This window comes from Scomber scombrus, chromosome 10 (assembly GCF_963691925.1).
Source record: "Scomber scombrus chromosome 10, fScoSco1.1, whole genome shotgun sequence".
Classification (NCBI taxonomy): Eukaryota; Metazoa; Chordata; class Actinopteri; order Scombriformes; family Scombridae; genus Scomber; species Scomber scombrus.
The window spans coordinates 7,748,789-7,772,351 of NC_084979.1; the positions used below are offsets into that span (position 1 = coordinate 7,748,789).

The 23,563-nt window shown below is 43.8% G+C and overlaps 1 protein-coding gene across 1 annotated transcript in view; it reads right to left on the reverse strand.

Annotated features, from left to right (window-relative positions):
* Nucleotides 1–23,563, reverse strand: part of agrn (agrin) — a 162,313-nt gene that overhangs the window by 66,505 nt on the left and 72,245 nt on the right. Inside the window, exons 4-7 of the mRNA XM_062426785.1 lie at nt 19,872–20,096; nt 17,560–17,784; nt 13,723–13,929; nt 3,608–3,829 (exon numbers count right to left, since the gene is read on the reverse strand). Coding sequence (XP_062282769.1) covers nt 3,608–3,829; nt 13,723–13,929; nt 17,560–17,784; nt 19,872–20,096 — 879 coding nt within the window. The remainder of the gene's footprint in view (nt 1–3,607; nt 3,830–13,722; nt 13,930–17,559; nt 17,785–19,871; nt 20,097–23,563) is intronic.

The following is a 23,563-nucleotide window of genomic DNA, read 5'->3' on the forward strand; positions in this document are numbered from 1 at the left end:
AAAAAAGTGGCCTTGAAAGCGTGAAGGATTGAGCCATTGAGGAGAAAAAAAGGCAAAGACCCTCCAGCTTTACGGCTTTTTGTTGATATCCTCACCGGGGGGAAAAATTGAATTGCGGCTGCAGAGGTTTGGGCGGAGTATTACCTCAGGATTAAGCAGAAAGAAGTAGGTTGGTTTGTGTTTTGAAGGCTTGTGAACATGCCTGGGCGATAACAACTCCCCTGTTGATGCCTGCCTGGCCGATACACTATTAACTCTGCCCCCCATTTTCTCTGCTCCTCCTCATCTTATTTACCTCCATCTACTTCCTTCCCTGCATTTATTACTTCCCCCTCCCTCTTTCCTCTGCCCTCTTTTCTTTCCCTTTCCCCAACCTGTCTCATGCTGCTGGTGTGACCTATATTTTTTACTCAACGGTGTATATCATTTCCAACACCTGTGGGAGAAGAAAGGGGAATTTGTTATTTCCTTTTCTCAAATGATTGCGGCGCCTCTGCTCTCATCTGTTTGGGTAAAGCTGTATGAATGACCCTTTTTCTGAGGCGACTGATATCCAGCTGGGGGGTCTATTAACTGAGCGCACCGTCTCCCAGCCCCCCTGACAAGGTTCCCCGCCACTCAAACTTGAGAGGAGGAAAATTCTCTGAATAATAACAAATGTCACTTCTATCGCTATCAGGTGGCACCTGAGCCATATACTGTAGATAACCACTATTTTCCAGCCCCTAGGGAAGGAAATGAAATTTTGGCTGGACCCATGAGAGCCTATAGTAAGCCACACACACACACACACACACACACACACACACACACACACACACACACACACACACACACACACACACACACACACACACACACACACACAGTAATTTCCATACTGTGGCACCTCTCTCACCTCTTCAACTATTGCTGAACTCAGCTGCCTCTCCTGAGCTCCTACTTTTGAGTGTAGAAGCCATAAATCTGACATCACATTGTAATGCATTTGAATGGAAATAACAAAACAAAGCCAGTCAACAAAAATAACTTTTAGATGGCTATTTTGGAACTCACACATAAGAATAAAGAGCTACTTGACTTTGCAGAATGAAAAGCTGAAAATGTTTTTAAAGGTACACTATGCAGGATTTTCCTTAAAACAACAATTTATGGACTTATACAAAATGAGTTTCTCTCAATCATCACCTTTGACCCATTTACATACACACTGCCAAACCTTTGGGCAATATCCGCTCTCTATAAAAATAGCGACCAGGTTACATCGCTGTATTCTTGTTATGTGCTTCAGTGTTGGTGCAGGCTAAAGAGCAAAGAGCTAATAAAAATGTTTCAATAACTAATATACATGTACGAACTGTTCCGATTACTCCAACCACGTCTATCTGTGCTTCTTTGTTTAAACACTGGCATGCTTTTACCAAAATAACCACCATGTTCTGCACTGATGATGTATTTCCTGTTACATCCTGGCCGGGGGATGCATCATTAGCGTTTTACACTACAACTTCAGCAAGTGGTTCGAGTGATGGGGTTACAATGCATCTTGAAGGTAATTTACACTTGTATTGAGTGCTGTCCAGGTGTAAACAGGGTCACTGAGTCGGGGGGGAGGAGCCAAATCTGAATGTTTACAAACAGCAGCTCACAAATCCTGCATAGTATTCCTTTAAAAAACAAGTAAAAACTAAATTAGTAAACTGACATATTGTAACGGATATAGCATGCGATAATGCTAATCAACACTTATTCTGAGTGCCACAGAAATTTCTCACTTTATTCCCCCCTTTCTTGCCTTGCTCATGCCAACTTTTAATTCAGACACTTCTAACAGCACCTGAAGGCAGCATATGTTCTCCTCCTCTCTCTCTCTCTCTCTCTCCCTTTCTGCTCCATAAACATGTATAGTATATTAGAGGGGGGAATAGCCTGTGATAATTAGGTGAGATAATAGCTTAAGTCAGTCAGTTGTTATGGTGCTGAATAAAGCCCAGTAAAGCTGTGCAAACAACCCAGAAATAACCCACATTATCATCGTCATCATTCCTCGGCAGGCTCACGCCTGGCAAGCCAATGCCTCAGCATTTTTATGGCACCATTGCGCTGACGCAGGCCTGTTCCACTGGGAGCCAAGAACCATCCATAGTGCTGGATTACAGACAGGGCCCTGTGCTCCGCCAGCTTGCTCTGCCTCTCGCTTTTTAAAATAAAGACTATTCGTTACCACCGGGGGACCCCGGGCCGACAGACCTGCCATCTACCTGCTGCATGGCTCACCAAATTGAGTGAGCCCGCCTTTCAACCGACTGCTCTTGCTCTATTTCCTGTTGGCATACATCCTTACACACTAGATTTCAATTTAGAGAGGGCTGGGAGGGGAAGATGACAGATGGAATAAATGGGCAGGCAGAGAGGGAACAGAGTCCATAGAAGACCTCTGCTAACAACTAACCCCTGTCATCTACTCTGCACAGAAAGAAAACTCAAGGCCCTGCTCCTTTTTACAAAGCAATCAGATTAGCTCATATAAACAAACCATAAACTGTTTGCACATTTTAGGAAAAAAAAATGGAGTACAGTTTCATAGCAGCAAAGTGAGACTAATTCAGTTATATTGATCATTCTAACTGCTCGGCTCATCTGCAAATACAGCGGTGCATAGACCAACTCATTTTCATTGCTATGCTCTTCAAAATATGCACACAAAAAAGATTGTAGTAAAACTGAGTGAATGAGGTGGTGAGAGAGTCGGGCCAAGGGGGTAATAACTGCTATGCTTCTGCCCAGTGTGTGTGAAAAGCAAATGGCTTGATGGTAGACAAGGAAAAAATACTCAATCACCAATTAGAGTCCATGGGAAAATTGGGCTTCCAAGATGGCGTTAAGCCATTTAGAGTATTCACTAAGTGGGTTTAACATGCTGTAAAAATGTGTGCTTATGGCTGTGTGCCTGCATACTGGATCTGAAGATATTTTCTCCTCTTGAAGCTCTGCTTTCGCTGCTGTACTAATGACTAGCTGATACTCCGGCACTGCAAGACAAAGCCATGGGACTCATGTAGCCAATTACAGACAAGTATGCTTGGTGCTCTCTTTCATCACATGTAAAGTGTATCTTCACTTAAAGCTCAAAACAGGCAAATTGGACTCTCTGTGTTGGTATGGGATGGCTGAAAGGGGGGGGGGGGGGGGGGGGGGACGAGGAGGGAGATATGATGACTAATGGACAGGGATCAGGAAATTCCTTAAGTAATCAGAGGAATGTTTGATTTTCTTTGATTTATAATGAGGGGTCAAACATGAATACAACTTCATATGTAGTAATTGTTAAGATATGCAGATGATATTTTTCCCTGTGGGTAACACACAGTAGAGCTATTAATTTATTTGAGCTTAATTATATTCCACACGGGGAGATTTTTTCTCACCTGTGAGCTATGATTCAAACCATTTTATAGTGATTTCAGTGATTGACTGCAGTAAATGACTGTGTGATGTAATGCGATTGCATAATGTATGAACACGAATTTCACTGGCGACACATGAATCAGGTGGTGGTGCTTTACTTTTGTAGCTCTGAGGTGTTTTTGCAAGTGCATTTACTCACCGCAGGGTCCCTTGTGTTGAATGTGAATGGCTTTCTGCAGGGCGCAACCCATCGCTCTCATCTCGCAGGGGCTGCCGTAACTGTGGCCGTCGGATCCGCACACCGGGTCGGACGTCTGCGGGCACGCCTCGGGGCACTCGCACACCGGCTCGTCGTTCTTCACCACGCACACCGACCCGTGATCGCACCTCTTATCCAAGCAGGGGCTCGGTGTGTCTAGATCTGAAGGCCGACCACCCAAGAGACAGAGAGCAGAGTTAGAGGAGGGTAAAGGGGTGCTGAACACAGTAGATGAGGAGGTGGTGGGAAGAATACACAGAAGAGGTTGGAGAAAGGTCTGGGGCTGGAGAGGGCATAGGTGACATGGAGGTAAGTTAGAGTATAGCTACACGGAGAACTGCAGGTTACGTGTTAGAAAGGGTTATGGGAGCAAAAGAGATATGAAGGAATATGCAATACAACCCTATTCTTGTGACAACTCTGCTTCCTCAGCTTCTTATGTCATTTCCTTGCCTTTGTACCTATCCTGATGTATCCTGAATCTTTGAAGAGTCTGCTGAATCCGGGGGGCATAAGGACAATGGATAAAACCACGGCCCTGTGGCACAATAGAGATGAAAAAGCCTGCACAATGGTTGCACAGACTTTTTTTCTTTCTCTTTTTGTCAGGCAAGTAAACGGGTGGATTAATTGACCTTCCCAACATGCACCTTCAAAGACTGCCTTTTGCATCTTAGTGAGAGCCACCGATTCAGCCAAAGCTGGTTGAACTGACATGTGGAAGAGAGGGAGAAAAGGAACAAGCACAAGGAGGAGAATGAGAAAGAGAGAGAAAATGCAGAGAACGGAGAAAGAGATAGAAGAAAAAAAGACGCAGGCAAAGAGAAGAAAGAGCCCTCTTCTTAATAATTCAAAAAAGCCAAGCTCCTGGGCAGAAGCAGATATGAAATGTGAACATCACAGAGAGGTGTCTGCTTCAGTCTCTCCCTCTCACGCACCATCTCCAGCATGACTTCATTAAAATGTGGGCTGGTTTTTCTTTTTTTTTTGCACCTGTGATTCTCGGTAGTGGCAGATGGGTTGATATAGCCTGACTTGATGGGGGTGAGAGAGAGAGAGAGAGAGAGAGAGAGAGAGAGAGAGAGAGAGAGAGAGAGAGAGAGAGAGAGAGAGAGAGAGAGAGAGAGAGAGAGAGAGAGAGAGTAACACCTGAAAAACAGTATGAACAATCCTTTGATCATAGCCTGCCATCCTGATTCAACCAATTCTTTATAGCTTCATGTGTCAGTGAAAATATTACATGGCAGGGTGTCACTGTGTGTGTGTGTGTGTGTGTGTGTGTGTGTGTGTGTGTGTGTGTGATGGTTAAAAGCAGAGGGCTTGAACTAGGAGGGTGTTCACTCCTGTATCGAGAGTAAGCAGGAGACGATAGCCCAGCTCCTCAGTGATTTTAATTTGGAAAGCTTCACGCATGAGGGATGGATCACTCGGCTAAATGTGGTGTGTCTGCAGATTACAGGGAAAAACGCGGACAGAGACATCAAATGATTTTTGATGAGAGGCGCTGTTGAAAAATGAAAAGAGGTGCGAGTCAAACCAAACTTCTTCCTCCTCTTGCACAGCTTTTGTAAAGGGGTTGAGGGTGTGGGTGAGTGGCTGGGTGGATGCTGCTGTCATGGAAACCGCCCCTTGTAATGACGCCACCCATGGCTCTGTCATTATTGTGACCATTATGGGATTAGATGGCATCACAGGGGGGCGACTTAGCGTGTGCTGGAGATGCATGATTCATTTATCATCTCAGAAGCATTTAGCGCTGCCTCTACTAGTGGCGCTAATGCCGGGGTAAATTATCAGCTGATAGCAAAGGCAGGGGAAATGAGCTTGTTTCGCTCTGATTACGCTGACGGGAGGGGTCTTTGAGATAAGATCAATGTCACCTCAGCATCATCACACCAATTCTGTGTACCATCTTTGCAATTTATGATAGAAACTGGGAATTAAAGCAGCAAAAATAGCAGAGAGGGGTTGAATAGGGTGTCCGCTACCTACTACAGTTTTTTCCAACTAAGTTGTGGCGGTGATTAAAGAAATCTTCCTGGAGAAGGTGGAATATAGCTACTTATTTTTTCTGTTTTAATGCCATAACGCTATTTCAAAGAGCTGGAAGGTACAGTACCCCATAAATGTGTAAGCTGTTCAACCCATGCTGCATTTGGTACGGCTTCAAAAACAATTGTTTCCCCGTGATCTCTTTTCAACACCTCGTCTGTGTGTGCCAGTGTGTGTTACAGTCGTAAGCTTGTGATCCGAGCTTAACTGTACAACCTTGGCCTCCATAAAAGTTCACCAGCCCACTTCCCAAGGACGGGCTCCTAAAGCCCAACTGCAGCCTCCGATAACGCCTTTGTCTCCCATTCTCTTTGTTTCACACACATAAAAAAAGATGAAAGAACTCCCCTCTAAAACTAATTTTTTATCATCCTCTACCTCTGGGGGGCAAAATTTCTGCCTGATTTATTAACTGGAGAGGGTGTAAAAGAAAAAAGGAAGACAAAACTCCCCAAGTGTAAAAATCTTATGACACAGTTAAAAACTGAAGCTGTCTTTTTTTTTTTTTTTTCCTCCCTCTCCCTCTTGGATGCAGGCAGAAGCTTTGAAATGGCAGCCGGTCACAACTAAGGCTTGTGGGGATGGTGTTCACAAGTTCCAGCTCTCTCTCTCTCTCTCTCTCTCTCTCCTTCCCTCTCTCTCTGGTTTTCTCCCAAACTCTCAAATCCATCTCTTCATGCATGTATCAGTGTTTCTGTCGGGCAGGTCCAGAATAAACCAAAGTTGCTGGGTTTAAACCAAGCTATTTATATGTGAAAATGAGCTTGACAGTTGAATGGGAACATCTGTAGTGCCAAAAAACATAAGCTCAGAAGCCAAATCATTGTTTTAGTATCTGAACAGGTGCGGTGACTGGTCTGTTGTGACGGTGCGGAAAAAGTCAAGAGAAACTGTGTGTTTAAAAACAACAAAAAAAATCATGAATAATTCTTTCTAATCAAGGATTCTGCTCTACTAGCGTTCACTCAGCTCTGTTTCTGTAGCGCCATGCCGGTTGACACGACTTTACATTCCGGGTGTCACCTCAGTCTGTATCCTCTCCTGCCAGCCGCCGTGTAACTGCTCTATTTTAATTAGTGTGGTATTTTAAAGGTACAGCCCTGCTTCAGGTCTTGGGAGGAGGGGATTGCTTCAACTGTGTGCGTGTGTGTGTGTGCTGTGTCAACTGTGGCCGTCCACATCCAATATTGAGAGCACATGTTCTCTTGATGTCCTAATGTCTGCTTACCTGTCCGCCTCAAGTATCATTACTGCCTACTTAGCAGTGTTATGTGACGGGTAAAGTGGCGAGGACGCGGCAGTGTAAGTTCTAAAGCTTAACAACCCCTCGTTAGATCGGCGCGATGGCACAGCGAGCCCTGGCAGCTCTCTTGCTGTGATTGTGTGGTTGTTGCAGTGAGCAGTCGTACACTGTTAACCCCCACCGTAACATGTCTCTAAAATGCTGGGAGATTATTTTGGCGAGAGCTTCCTCCCATCTCCACTCAGCTCATACATATGTTAATTGGACTTTTTCCCCCCCTCGTGTCCGTGTGCAATTCCCGAACACTTCCCTGTATTATGCAGGGCAGTGAATCAGTGTAATCCAGGTGAAGCTCGCGGTAGCCAACTGGCAGGGAGAATTACCTATAACTGAACCTCGTTACAACACGGGACTCCAATGGGGCTCAGCCAATGTGCGGCAAGCCCCGCCCTCCCAGTTTCTTCACCTGCAGGGCTTTGATCTGACTCCCTCTGCCCCCCTCACATTAAAAACATTTATGTATCATATTAGTCGAGGGAAAGGGAGGTGGAGAGAATAGGCTATATTAGCATACAGCAAAAGGCATACCCGCAGGCTGTGTCTGTCTACCACTGAATACTAAGAACGTGCTGCTCTTCAAAATGGAGACATGCAAACACATCGGAGGGAAACAACAGAGACAAGCTGGGATCTCTGATCTTGTGACACGTGTCGATCAGAGGTGAGCTGATGTCTAAACACTGTTCCAAACAAGCCATTTGATCATCAGGATGTGTGGGTGTCAACTACAAGTTCCAACGTGATTTTGAAGATTCATCATAGAGTGATGTATGCAAAAGAAAAAAAAAGAAAGAAAAAACATGGAACGACGAGCTCGACATTTATTGCATCTCCAATCACGTAAGGAGCTAAAGCGTCAGGAAAGGCGCAACACCTACAATGCCTCTAGTCACTTCTGACACCTTGTTGACCCACATTTCTCGGCAATTTCTGCATGATGACAGCCTGTGGGCCGCTGTAAGTGGACTGGAGGTCCCTGGCTGCTGTCAATCTAGCTCCCACAGCACTTCCTCTAATTAACTTGATTAGGAAAAAAACAGCACTGGTGATCTCAGGCTGACTTACATACTCGAGCTCCACAACTGTTTGTGAGTCCAATCACCGCAGCTGTGTGTCGGCGCGCAGGCGGAGATGCTCATCAAATAAACATGCAAATGATAAAATATTCGGCACAGAGTCTCTTGACACCTAAGGTGACTGATTTTCCTTTCCTGCTTTGCGGAACTCTTTGTCAATGACAATGCGTCTACCGCTGAGTGATTTTGTGTTAACCTCCGGAGGCGACGGGCAACACATTTCAAGCAACTCGTTTGAGTTTTTCTGCACTTGCAATCATGCACTCTCTCTCTCTCACACACACACACACACACACACATGCACACACTCAGCTGTGTACACAAGGAATGACAAAAGAGCCGTGAATAAAGAATTTCTGTCCACAAAACTAGCTCTTTCATTTGTTCACTACTAGTTTGTCAGCCAGTGTGTCCCTCTCAGACTGTCTATTTAGTGATTTTACAGAATTATCTTCCTCTACAGTCTCCAAACCACTCTGCTGCTTGCATTTCTATTTTATGAATAGCCTAACTACCAATTTAAAAACTCCTCTCCACTTCCTATTCTACTAATACCAGATGTGAGACCGGTACGTCAACAGGCTTCAGGGAATTGTGGTGAGCCACTTCACACTCCTGTAGTCTCTTCCATTGATTCAAAGTACTACTGCCTTTGCACTAAAATAGCAGCAACTGCAGAAAAAACCCACTGGGCATGGATAGTTGGGCCAAGATTGAGGAAAGAAAGAAAAATGTTTAATTGTAGATTAATTGTAATTCATTTTTACACACTGTGTGGCTCTCTGAAATTGAATGAATTGATTTTCTTTCTTTTGTTAAAATTGTATTTAACTTCAAATGATTCTGGAAGCTTGTTTTCCCCTCAGTGGAAGTCCACATGAAACCTTCAGTCTTATTTTGCAGTTTAAAGTTACACTCCCTTATTTTACAGTTATTTTTATCAGGTTAACGTTTTGTCTTTTACTTCACTTCAGTGCTTTCTGTTACTTCAGCTTACTGGGAAAAACACAGACATACACACACACGCAGGCACAGCAGGACCAACACATGTCTTTTGAACGCGGCAACACTCACATCGCAGCTCCAAACATCTTTCCATAAAGCTGCGGGCGGTAAATCCAGGGGCCAAGCAAAAGCACATTAAGCAGAGTACATTACACACAGGTACAATGAGGAGCTGAGGACCCACTAAGCAATTCCGATCGTTACTGGTGAAAGCTCTGCAGAGATGTGCCCCACTTTCTGTGCCTTTCCTGCCAGATTCATGCATTCAGCGTGTTGCAGCTTAACAGTTTGAAGTATCAGAATTCTGTGATGAGCTCCTATTAAGCCGAGTCAAATTGACTTCGTTTTGCATGAGGTGAAGACTTCATCAACGCAAGAAAATGTTTTAAAAATGATCATCTATAAATCCAAAAAATGCAAAATGTTTCATAGCTTAAAACATGAGTTGAGATTTGAACTCATGGTTGCCCTGGGTGACTTCTTAAAAGTCTTTGAAAACATTACTGAGCCTGTGTTTGGCCCTCTAAATATAGCTAAACAATTATCGCAATATTTCCGCTACAATAGCATTCACTACACACGTACACTACCTTATTTACTTTGTGTTGGCACCCCGCCGTGCTGTCATCACACAGGAAAGAAAAATAACAGAATTTCATTGCTTCGGCCGGAAAATATTCTCCACATGTTCCCACTGTGAAAAAACTAACCCGAAACCATCTGTATGGATTTACAATCAATTATGAATTAACTGCAGCAGATATTCCTCGCTTTTTAATCAGACAGTGGATAACGGCAGCTTCTATTGTAGTGTGAGGTTGAAATGGTTTTAATCATTTTTGTTGTGAGTTTGTGTATTGGTAAAAGCTGATGAAAATTCTAGTGTGATCGATCATCATGATGTCAAACACGACGAAAAGTCCAGAGTAAAACTGATCTTTTTCAGCTGTGGATGCGTAAGCTGCTTTGTCATCTCATCTGCTTTCCTACAAACATCTTTTCTTCTTCCAGTGTCAAAGGGCTATTATATTCTATCTCAAACCCAAGGCTGCAGACCTATTCACCATCTTTCCCAGCAGCCGTATCTGATTCACTTCCACCAATTCACAGGCTCACGTGTTCTTACATTTTCTATGGAGTCTTCAAGATTTGTAACTCCTGGCTGGATGTAAGTTAATCAGCTAAATGGGATCTTGGTGTCCACATCTCGAAAACGAAGAGCTTTAGATATCAATCATATTGTTTCCCGGAGAGGACTGCGGTCGGGACATTACGGACATGTGGGTTCTTTGTGGGGGCCCGAGAGGCGACGCGCGGGGGGGGTTAGGATATTAGGTGCTGTCGCTGGCATGAAAGGAAATTGATGACGTTGTCAGATCTGGAGAATTTCCTCCGTTTGACAGCTGGCAGGGCGATCGATCACCCCACCTCACTCACCACTCAGCCAATGAAACGAGAAACGAGATCATTATTTATCAAATAACGATAATTTTATATAACAAACTCCACCTTTTCAGACGTATGAAACTTTGTCTGAAGCCTCAAGTTGGTGTGTGTGTATGTGTGTGTGTGTGTATTAGTGTGCCAGGATGACACAGTGGTCATTGTTAAAGCATCTTTTGACACTACCAGTCGCTGTCATAGCACAGGCACAATAGAGAACAATGGAAGTGTGTGTGCGCCATGCACTGTATACAGTTTGTGTGCCTGCAGCGTGATCAGCGCGCGCCATTGATCGACAAGTCAGTCTATTCAGAAGATGGAAACACACACATGCGCAGACACACTGTGCGTCCCCCCCGGGTGTTTGTCAGAGTTGGGAATCTCTACAGTCTTTTAGGCAGCGATATCACAGAGAGGGACCAAAATCTAATCTGGACTCAGCTCTACAAACACACTGGTGGTAAAAAAAACACTGAAAGGACATAAGGGATATGGGAGGAAGACAGGAATGATAGGAAAGGAAGAAAGGAAAAGAAAGAAAGAAAGAACGACATGCACACACACACACACACACACACACACACACACACACACACACACACACACACACACACACACACACACACACACACACACACACACACACACACCCCTTGTATGCATACTGTATCATCTGTCTGACTAAACCAACAGTCTCAGTGGGCACCTACGCTTCCCTCTTTTGATGTTTAATTAAAACCGAATCAGGGGGTTGGCATTTGTGCTGCTCTGTTTTGAAAAATATGCAAATGTCAATAAAACTGCATTAAAGAAACATACTAGCAGTCGCTGACGGCTTCGATGCGTAGGGGAAGGGAGGGAAGGATGAAGCAGAAAGTAAAATAACTAAACAAACAGGGGCGGGGGCAGGACTGAGACACCGTTCGCCAGAAATAATGAAACACAGCAAAACACATAAGCGTTCGCGCTGCCGTTTGCACGACTTAATTTATGCACAGCTCAGAAGGCTGAATAATGAGCGGCGGTATCTCCCGACGCTGACAACTGGAGATAACTTTGGGATTCAGCCCCACCCCGACGCGCAGAGGATGGGAAGATCTAGCTTGTTTTAAATGGTCTCTGTCACACCAACTATTATAATGTGGAGAGCAACTCTGGACGACATTTCTCAATATATCTGCTGTGTAGATTTCCCCCGATTGAGGTAATGCGACACAGAGCAGCATGAGCAGTTTGCAGGGGCAATTTTTTTAATGCTAACCGGGGTACGATGGGAATGACTAAAAAAATACTTCCATTTCACATAAGAGCAGGTATCTCTTAAGATATCATCAGAGAAGCATTTGGCTCAATAAACTGTAACTGTTATGCCTGAAAACACACAGGATCCAAAAAAGGAAGCACAAATAAGTCAAAGATGTGAGGATATCACTTTTTTAAAAATATGTGAGATGAAAGAGGCATGAATAAAAACTCATATTTTTGACATGGAAAATAACTTATTTCAATGTGTAATTGAAAGAGATGAACGAAAAAAGGAACTTCTAATAGATCCTTCTGGTTTGGTATTTGGCTCCAGGTTGATATAACACAAGGATTCACTGAGCTCAGAGGATAACAAGTCTTTTATTGAATATGATATATTGAATGACCTCAGCTCTACCCTTTACTTTCACCCTTACTACATAACAGATGCCTTACTTCTTGCATCAGCACTGGATGTTGGTGTTAGATATAAATTGTATGATATAGACGGTTTTGTATTTAATTAATTTATATCAAAAGGTATAGGTAACTTGGCCAAACAATAAAAACAATTCTTGGCTGTTGTCTATGCTCTCTGCTAGCTTATGTTTATATGATGCCAAAGTTTGGCTGAGAAGATCTCATTGATCAGGTCAGGATAGACAATTGGGATTTTCCACTGATACTTCATACCAATGATTTGAGCAACTTACTGCTTATGAATAAAAACTTACAGAAGTTGGAGAGAGTTGTATGGAGGGCACTAATTTGACCCCCAAATGTATTTTTCGCTTATGTTACTTTCAGTTGTTGAAAGGTAGGCCTAAATGGATTTAATATAAGGGATTCAAAAGGTTCCGACGAAATGCAGTCGAACTCCAACCCTGGTGCAGCTTTTATGCTCACAATGGTTTTTGCATTCATTGGGCAGTCGCAAGCTTTTATGATGTAGTTCTGATGATGGGGAGAGGGATTGTTCAGGAGGCCATGAGGTTATGAACTGGCGTGCACTACAGCATGCAGGAAGAAAGGATTCAGAGGTGAAGAGTAGTTAGACAGGTAGGAACAGGAGGAGGAGTTTTCTTTTTTTCAGTTAGACCAGGCATAACAGAGAGAGAGAGAGGAAAACTTCTCCAACCTCACACATCACATCTTTGCAGGAGGGTAAACAGAAGGGACAATAATGACACAGAGACACACAAAGACAGAAGGAGGGAGAGGAAAAAGACAGCAGTACAAGACCCCTCCTGTTAGGTCCGCTCGGAATAAGGGCGAGGGCGTCACCCCTCAGAGTCCGCCTGATGAGGTCGCCCACTGGGTGACCCCACTTTCCACCTGCAGCCAGACAGCCAGGAAGACGGCCACATGGACAAAGACAGACAGACAGGATGACTGACTCACTGAAACAAGAAAGAATAGCTTTTTTTTATACAAGAAAAGCAACATACAAAGACAAAGACAGAGAGGAAGAATAAACAGACAAGAAGCCACTGAAGTGGAAGACTGGCACTAGTGAAGGAGTATAAGACAGAGAGAGGATGAATGAAACATGAAGGTGGCGTTTCATTTTGGGTTTGTGTTTGAGATGGAGGGATGAAGCGTGACAGGGATGAGGGGATGGATGGGAGGTGAACGGGTGGAGGAGTGAAGGCACTGGTTCTTTTTTTTATAAAGGAAGGCACACACGTCCTGCTCTTTGGAGTTCCCCCCACCCCCCTTAAGAGAGCATCACTGAACCATTTCAGACACTTTTCAGTAAACTCTAAAAAGTACAGACATACACACAGCAAGCCTGGAAGACAAAGAAGGGGACAACACATTGAATATAAGCAGAGAAAGACACAGAAGAATGACAGTGAACAGCATTAGTTCTTATCAGGCCCCTGACAGAGCTGTCTCCCCCCTCTTTCACAGCCTCCAGCTCCACTCACCACAAGGCCCTTGGTGCTTGATGGGGATGAGGGTCCTGCTCACACACTCTGCCTTGCGTCGCATACAGTCGTTGGTGTGTGTTTTGCCGTCTTTGCCGCACACGGGCTTGTACGTGCCGTCACACTCGATGGGGTCGCAGGAGCAGCGGGTGGTCAGCTGCTCCACCAGACACACCGCATTGAACAGACAGTCTTCCTTGCACTCCTCTGGAAGAAGGAGACAGGTAGAAAATAAATCAATCCAGCATCTATGTATAGTCTATACCTGTGTATTTCTATTCAGGGTCATGTAAAAGATAGTGAGACACACTGGACAGATGTTAATGATTATTTATGAGAAAATCTATCAGTAAACAGGCTCATCAGAACTTGTGAAAATCGTAACGTCGTTAATTGAGTCGACTAATCATCTTACAAGTAGAGAAGGATTAGGGGTGGAGCCTGTACTGCCTTAAACCAATCAGAGTAGGGAGTGTTACAAACAGCCAAATGTGGATCTCAAGTTGGACTCATGAATAAAACTCAAATGAATAAAACTTTATACAGTTAAGTGATCCCTTGTTCCCCTGTATGGAAACATCTGCATTTGTTATGCTTCTCCACTCATTTATTCAGATTTTTCCTTGAATTCTTCTCCCGTCTGTATATATACTGATAAGGCTTTTTAAGACTGAGTCCTACTGCCAATTTTGTGACAGTGTGTGAGACTGATCGCTACGGACGAGAGGACAACAGAAGTACTCAGCGAGCGTAAAAGAAAACAGCATTTCAAGCTAGAAAAGTGTTGAACTGATTGTTCTTCCTGCTGTGTGACACTGCTGCTCCAACCGCAGGGAAATAAATCAGTTTCCATCCAAACAGTAATTACATGTTAAGGTGAATTGATGTCACTGGTAGCGCGTGTAAAAGCTTATCTTTCAGCAGCAGAGGTTTAGCCTTCTGCAGAGACACATAGACACTGTTTTAACCACACTTTAGATATGTCAGTTAATTCAGCGTTAATACAATAATCAGTAATTTCAAGACTGAATGGATTGGCCTGTTTATCGACAATAAAATCACAAAGGAATATAATTTCATTCAAATGGTATAAATAACAAATGTAAGGTCAAATAAATGGAACAAGTCAGCCAACAGATACAAAACTTATTGTATCCAGTCAGTTAGTTTCAGTTTATTTTAAGTGTTCATTATTTTTGTGTTCCTTTAGTTCAAAGCACATCAGGTGGAAAAAAGCACCTAATATTTTGAGGACACAAATGTTTTTCTGCTGAACTTCAAGTGAATTTTCGGAAGCTGAGAGCACTTTACCATCAATGACAAAGCTGATTGCTCTAACCACACTAGAGATTGGATTGCAAATGAGTGAGAACACCCCACGAGAAGCTAGACTGTGTCAAAAATACAGCAGTTTTAAGTTTTGATTGAAGTGAATATTACTGTATTTCCATGTCAGTTAAGAAAAGGCTTTTTCCCCCCCAAACTTCCCCTCGCTTTTATTGCTTTGTTAATACGTGTTCTTTGGTGTTATAACCCACAACAATTGAGCGGGGATCAGGACAGATGTGCCTCCACTTAAATTTAATAATAAAGTTTCTGAATAACTTTAATAAAATTGGGTAGCCTCTAAGTGGAGAATTTCATTTTAGGGTCAAATTAAAGTCTAAACCATTACATTCATTACATTTTGACTCACTAAGCAGAAATCTACTGCGGAAATTAAGAAAAAAGAAAGAAATACTGGTAATGTGAAATGGCAAATTTGCCATTGAAGTGAGAAAATCCAATTTGAAGCAGGCTTCTGTTCTGGAGGCGCTCACTAGGCTTCGAATTTATTTCATTCCTGATCAGTGGATCAAATTTGTACAGCAATTCAATTCCTTCTTCTCCTTTCTTTAAAAGCCTGTCATGCCACACTTAATTACATTGCTGCTGTATCTGAGTGAGAGGGCTACAAGGATGTGCAATGTCATGGTTACAAGTCGAAATGGCCATTTTCATTAGTTACCAATTTGTAATTTGCTTAGGGATACGATTTCATGGATCTCTGTTTCAAATTGAATTATTCTTTCATTTGAAAAGGCACAGCAGAAAAAGTGTGTGTGTGTGTGTGTGTGTGTTGGGGGGATGGGGGGTCCCATTCCTTCCTTTTCGCACACGCTCATGTCCACACATAGAAAAGACAAACTCTCAGTGCTACTTAGTTGGGGATTTGTGCAACTTTAAGCCCTCACACTACTCCATCAGCCTGTCAAGCAGAGCAGACAGGATAACCAAGCTGTGTGAAAACAAATGTGTGTATCAGCGTCTATTGTTGACAGTACAAAAAGGACATCCAGCAGAGATCTATTCTTATCTTTGGTGTTGTTGGGGTTCTCAGTACATGGGCGGGGGTCTCCCATATTACTGCTGTAAACCTACACAGCTGTGCCTTTGCTAGGCCCTGCCGACGACACGGTGGGAAAATTGGATTTCCTCTGATGGCTATCAGACGTACAGTAAAAGCTGACAGCTCTTTGTTGACTAAGGCTTAAACCCCCTGTTCTAATAGCACAGATAACAGCACTGGAGGCTCTTATCAGCCTGGAGAAGGCTACTGCTAGCATGGATACAGTACAGACCCAAGACCTCTGAGCGGAATATAGATTTTAATGCTAGTTCACCTGCACCTGTTCAAATCTTAGACAAGAATTATGTGACATATGTGAATGCTTGTATATGTGACTATCTGATGTAGATGTTTCATAATTTATCCACTGTGTCAGCATTATTTTACATCTTCATGAAAATGACCACAATGACCAAAAATAAGAGGGTCATATCAAATATATCCATATAAGAGCTGTATATTTTCATTTTTCACACTTTCATATTTATGTAACTTTCAATAGAGCCTGCAGTCTGTTGTGAAAGTGACACAGAGTGATCGTGTCCTCTGGGCAAATCTCCGGATATTAAAAGCTAAAAGCCCTAAAATCTTGGACACTATTGGGGTGTGCACCTCTTTGCAATGTTGTCTTAATGCACAGGCTTACTGGGGCTTAAGCCCTGGGCCCAGGGCCTCAGGGGCCTCATGAGACATGAGCTTAAACAAAAAAAAAAAAACAAAACAAAACAAAAAAAGACCCCACAGTAAACACGATGTACGAGAGTACCAGTAAGCTACCTGTGATGCAGCAGCGGATGTGATGAATGGTGAATTAAATGGTGTTTAAACATTCTTTGTTAAAAAAAAAAAGGTTTACGTCATTAGGTTGGTTTGAAAAAAGTGGTACCGAGCAGCATCAAAAGTTATCTTGATGAAGTAAACTTTGTGTGTCATTCCATTTTTGAAACTTGTGCGCAATGAGGTCAACACATTGGCAGCTTAACTGCTCATGCAGCAAAACTGCATGGCTAAACAACTGTTCCTTACCATTTCCTTACCAACACAAGCAGAGAGCATCTTTCTCTAAGCACTCCTTTGTTAAAAGTAGACTACGTGACATTCTTATGGCTGTAGACTTTATAGATATAATCAAGGAGTTTGGGGGCGAAGCAGACCAGATGAGAGCACTTCTGAAGGTGAGACAATATGCTCTTTTTATGCCAGTTCTTGACTTGTGATGTCTGCCGCTTTTTAATTGAAAAGACTGATCTCCTAATGTTGCCGCTGTGCACACACACAAGCCTACTTGGCTGATAAATTAGGTTTGTCTTAGCTTATTGTTGACGTATGGTCTTATTTTGGTAAGTTTCATATTGTGTTTACAGATTCAGAGGGTACACATTTTACTCTTGGATAAGATAAGAAGAGGAGGAAAGCAAGGTCTCAGAGTAATTATAGTGTGACCTTACCCAGCCTTCTGCATGGTCCTGCGTGGATCTTCCTGAGTTTGATGCCTTTGCGGATGCCTGTAGATGTCATGGCGCACTCGCTGTGGTAGGTCACGCCGTCGCTGGCACACAGTTGCTCGTTACCTGGGGGGCACGACTCTGGTGGGCCGAAGACGAGGGGCTGGCGGGTGAGGGCCTCGACCCGGCACATGGTATTCAGGCTGTTATCGCTGTCTTTACACGGGTCTGTGGAGATAACGGACATGAATATGAACTGTACAGAATGTAGAATGTAGAATTTAATTAGGGAAGTTACATTAAAAATCTGTTTATGTTAATTGGATCCTGGGCGATTGAACATAAAAGCTTTACTTAAAAACATCTCTGCTGTCCACCATTTGGTCCTCTGTGGACTGAACAATAAGCTTGGCAAAGGAAAAGAAAGAAAAGCACAAGTATAACAGGATATGATATGATCTGTGCTGATCAACAATTTTTTCTAATGTTCTTTATGTCCTGTTTAGTAAGCCAGTTTTTAATTTGTAGTCTACAACAGTATACCTGTCCTTCGCATTAAGTGTTAGTTTAGTGAATTCAAAGAGAAGAGGAGACTAAGCAAGGGCAGAGGAAATGAGGAGACACGATCCTCCATCACTGCTCCTACACAGATATTATCAGCAGCCTGGCAGCTGAGAGCAGCTCAGAGTGGGACCTTGGATGTGAAGGGGAGACAAGGAAATGGATGAAGAGACGGTGGGTTTGATTCGCTCCCTGGCACCTCCCTCCTTCCAGGGAAGCGTTGGTCTGGCACGCTCGGCCGTATCAGTCCGTGATCATAATGGAATTGGCTTGTGGATGTGCGGGACGGGGGTGTTACTCCTTGAAACAGGAGCCCGGGCTTTATCCTGCTCGCCACGCTTTCAGCATGCGGGAAGACAAAGGATTTATGTAGCACCGTGACATATTAAATCACTGCCAAGCTGCCGGCGAGTCATTCAAAACACACCAAGGATGAAACACCCTATCATCAAGGAAAGGAGTAGAAAGGAAGAGGAAGAGAATGACAAAGGCGAGAATAAGGGGAAATGGTTTCCAAAGACCTCTGGCAGCGATACAAAGAACGACAACGCGGGCACATAAAAAGGGACAGAGCAGTTTGGCTGTGGAAGGTTGGGGAGGCGGAATGACTGCGGCCAGGTCTCGGATTGTTCAGCACAATGCGATGACTTGCAGAGAGTAGCAACCAAGCAAACAGGGGTTTTATCGTAATGCAGGCAGTGTGTCTGCATAACACAGTGCCTCATCTGCCAGCCAGACTGTTATCTGAGGGAAAAAAAACCCATTACCTCCCATTAACTGAGAAGAACAGCTTCCAAGATCCATGCCTTTCCTCTATCTGAGCAAGGAGGGTAATTTCAAAAAGAATGGGCCTCTTTGCTGGGAAAGCTAGCAAGGTAAATAAATCAGCTGCATTTCTGTGGCTAGTGCTAGCAAGTTGAAATAGCCAAGGCTTTAGATGAAATGGCTGAAGGAAGATTTAGAGGACCATCAAGGCCGACTGCTCCCCAGAGCCTCGGCCCTCTCTGGGGTGGGGGAGAGGACGAGGCGACTCAGATCCCCTGGGCCGACTCAGGCTGGATTTATGCGCCCAACCTTCCGCTGGCAGACCTGCACATCCATCTCCCGTTGCCCACCACCCAACTCTGTCTCCCGGAGGCTCCCGCTGCTAGGAGACAAAGTTTGTGTCTGCTGTTTCTTTTCCTCCATCTGGCTTGTCACAAAACAACAACAACAACAGAAAAAAAACCCTCAAAGTCGAATGCCTTGGGAGTAAACAACCGTCGCCGGATGATAACAAGGATAAGCAAAAAAGCGGGGCCTGACAAAAAAGAAGAAGAGAAAAAAAAAGACAGCTCTGAAAACCTACTTAGAGAGAACAACAATTGGCACCGCGGGAGTACCTGTGTGAAGCAAAGCAACCTGAATGAAAAATGAGAATTAGCAGCGGCGTGCCGTAAGTAAATTGAGCACGTGAGGGAGAAACAACAAAAGCCGGCGGTAGTAAATAGAGCGAGGAGAAAGAAAAAAAAAACAGACAGAGAAAAGGAGAGGAGCACCTTTTTTTCTATCAATTTGTCATTTGAAGTCATTTATCAAGCCAAAGATGCCAAATGTTTTTTAGTTCCAGCATGGGCTCATTAAACTAATCTATAAATCTTGGGTTGGGCTTGTGATAGGCACTTTACCCCTACTGTTGTGACGCTGCACATACCTAACACTCATTTGATGAATGACAAAAGTGATCCTGAAAAAAACAAGTGAATAGAGCTCACCGCAGTGTCCTTGGTATTGCACGCGTATGTTCTTCTGGTTCTTGCAGGCGTGCTGATGAAGCTCGCACTCGTTGCGGTAGTCCCTCCCGTCGCTGCCGCACACCGTCTTCTCCGGTTTGCCCTCGCAGCCCAGGGGGCACATGCATTTGGCCGACAAGCCATCTGACGACTGGACGCAGGTGCTGCCGTAGCTGCAGGTCACCTCAGTGCAGGGGTCTTTCAGAGCTGCAGGGGAGGAGGAGGAGGAGGAGGGGGAGAAGGGACAGACATGAAAACATGGTTTAGTGAAAAAGCAGGTGGGTTGTTACAATGAGTCCACATGTCAACCAGCTGTGCTCGAGGACACTCACTGCTACTGTACAATGAAGTGCATCACAGCTGACAGGCCACCTTGTTTAAGTGGCTGCTGGTGTGCTTTTTTTGGAAGCCTGGCGCAGATATTCTGGGTTTGAAGAACTACTTGACACCCCCCCTCCCAACAACTGAGAAAGGATATACTGTCACAGCTGTCTACTCATACAAACAAGTTGCGTTTCATTTTGCGGCGCCGTGTGAATTGAATTAGGAGCTTTGCATTCACAACACACGCTCTAATGCTATGCTCGAGCATGCTTTAGTCGCCACGGCTGAAAAGCAGACCCTCTGAATATTTACCTTCGTGCAAATGAGACTGAGACAGACGAGGAGGAGAAAAAAAAAATAAAAAAATTGAAAGAGGTATCCCCTACACGCCCTCCCCCTACTCCCCTCCTGAGGACTTTGTTTCCACCCTAATTAAACACTGTGCCACTTGTCTCTGAGTGACTCATTCCAACAATAGAATGAGGGTGCAACTTTTAATTTCGCCACTGATGGGGGGGGGGGGCTTTTCTCAGGGTTTCATATGCTCCACAAAAGGCGGCTAACAGATTACAATCACTGTCATCTCGCTCAACGATACATATTTATGACTGTCGTGGACAAACACGCTCTCCCGCGAGAGAGGAGCCGAGCGCTGGCAGCCCCTCTCATTTCCTAAGCTCGCCAGATTCAGGATAAATATTTACCCATGTCTGATTTTATCCCCCTCTTTTGTTACACAACATCAATAAAGTTTTATTTAAAGGGAGGAGGAGGAGGGAGGAGGTTGCATATTGTATATTGAATCTCCAGTTCTTTGCCTTTTGTTTATTCTTTTCTTTCACAGGCATCCCCCTACCATCCCCACCTTTTTTAAAGAGAAGCTTGTTTTAGATTTGTCTTTTTCCTTTTTTTTTTTTCATCTGTAATATGATACTCTACTTCAGGATGGGATGGCACCGCTGCCTTGTTAATAAAAGATCGGGAATGTGTGCAGAGATATATTATGGATGTGTAAGGAGACAGGAGTGCTACAAGGAGAGCTCTTGATCAAAGGATATCCCCTCACTTCGCTTTCTGCATCTTCATGACACACACCCTCCCCCTCCTCTTTCTTTTTCCGCTCTCTCCTGTCAAGTCCTTTTGAGGTTTGGTGCGTTAGACTCGTTAACGAACACTTTTATTTTTTTTCATTTTATATTTGCGCTGTATTGCAAAAAGGAACTTTGAAAACCTACTCCAGATCTAATTTATGATAACACAAAAGTAACTCAAAACGCAGTACTAAATTACAGATCTAACTAAAGGACAGGAGATGGATGGAAAATGACTTTTTGCAGTCGTAAGCCATTACTGGAAATCCTCAAGTCATTGTGAGCTATCAATGGTAGCCGGTGCGGACCAGACAGCGGTTGTGCCTCGGCCTCTAATTTGCGTCTAATCATATGAACAATGAGATACTGATGACCTGTGGGAAAGCGCCGCGGTAACGACCTGGTTGCATCTGTCGGAGCAGGTAAAAAGGTCATGTTAAATCACAGCAGCAAGCAGTGATACTGTTTCATGCTACAATCTCTGCACAATTTTGAACTCATAAAATAGCTGGAGCTCTTGTTATGTCACATATACTAGTAGAAACAACCTTCAAAGCCCAGCTATTTTGACGGGCCCTGCTGTAGGGAATGAGAGGAGGTATGTGTCAAGAAGGACAAGAAGAAGCACCCCTGTCAGGGCGCTTAAGGTTTCGGTGAAATGGTGGTTGTTAAAAGGTGGAGGTGGTAGTCACAGCTACTGAGGAAGAGGAGGAAGATGAGGGAGAATCTCAGTGATCCTCCTCCACTGCAGAGAAGGAGCCCCGTGTTTGCTTTGTGACAGTAAACAGCATCCTCCTCGCACTTCTTGATCTCATTAAAAAATAGCCCAGGCTTTCTCTCTCTCTCTCTCTCTCTCTTTCTACCCCCAGCCTTCCTCCTTTCCTCCGAGAGAAGCTGGAGCGTTGACAGGCAAAGACGGGCGGGGGGCTATAGCGAAGGGGCGCAAGAGCTAGGTAGAAATAGGAAAAGGGAGGCGGGGGCTCTTGATTTAAATGCTAACAGAGGCCGATTTGGATAGGAAGCGAAGCCTCGATGGGGCGTTAGTGCAGATAAGCCTCCCTTCTCAGACTCAGACAAGCAGGCAAATTGCCTGGGTGAATGTGATCAGTGTAACAAGCGCACGTGTGAAAAAAAAAAGAAACACAAGAAAGAAAGCGCTCACCACAGCAAACTTCGGGGAGTTCTCACTTATATTTTCTCATTATCATCATGTGAAAGGTGGTTAAAAAAAAAAAGCGGGGAGCTGAAAAAGTCGAGTAGAGCTGGCTTCACTAAATTAGAATGATATTCGCTGCCAATTAGATCAGTCTGCCTCACTGGAGTAAAGCTCAGCAAGGTTTGGACTGCAAAGATAATGAGAGAAAAAAAAAGAAAAGAAGAAGACAGATAAGGATACAGATAGACAGAGAGATGCAGACACAAAGTGACACTGACGCAACAGTGTCCCAGAGCTAATAGAGAGAGATGGCATCTCTACTTTATGATGAAGGAAGGAGAACAGCCAGCATCAGTAGGGCCCAATTAAAAGACTGTTTCTTTCATATATTTTAAAATTATGATCAATTAGACTTACATTTACATGAGAGTTACATGCAGTTTCTAAAATCCAACTATTTTTAAACTCTTTTCAGTCTATCACAGCTGGACCTGGATTTGATTGGCAACAATTGCTCCAATTCTTAATCACAGGCTTACAGCAATTAAATGGACACACCTTCTGTAATATCTACACTCAGCGGGTTTGATTCATTTGAATCAGAGTGCCTGCATTGTCTGCCAGTCAGGGACCACTTGTGAATGGACTACCTGTGTGCCTAATTGTGAATTCGTGTGCAGTGGTGATTCCTGAATACATACCTCCACAATCCACATGAACATCTCTACAAGTTGGGCTTTGATTTCGGGTAAATCAGGATTCATTTTGACATAACTGTAGCTTTAGAGGTTAGATCGCTACTAGCAAATCATTGATTAGCAGACTCAAGGTAAAACCGGGCAGTGTGATAGCACATAAAGTCAATGAGAGGACGGCTGTGGACACGAACGGATCAATTCACGCTGTGTAACGCAAACTGTTTGACCTGTTTGCCTGAGCTGAAAATGTTGAACCTTGAGAGAAAAATGTTTGCTTATTCCAAAGTAAAGAGACACGAAAGAAAAAGACAGGAGAGTCAAAGGCTGAGCTGTTATGCAAACACAGGACACAACTCTATTTGGGCTTCATTTATGAAGATGTTTCAACCAAAGCATGATGACAGA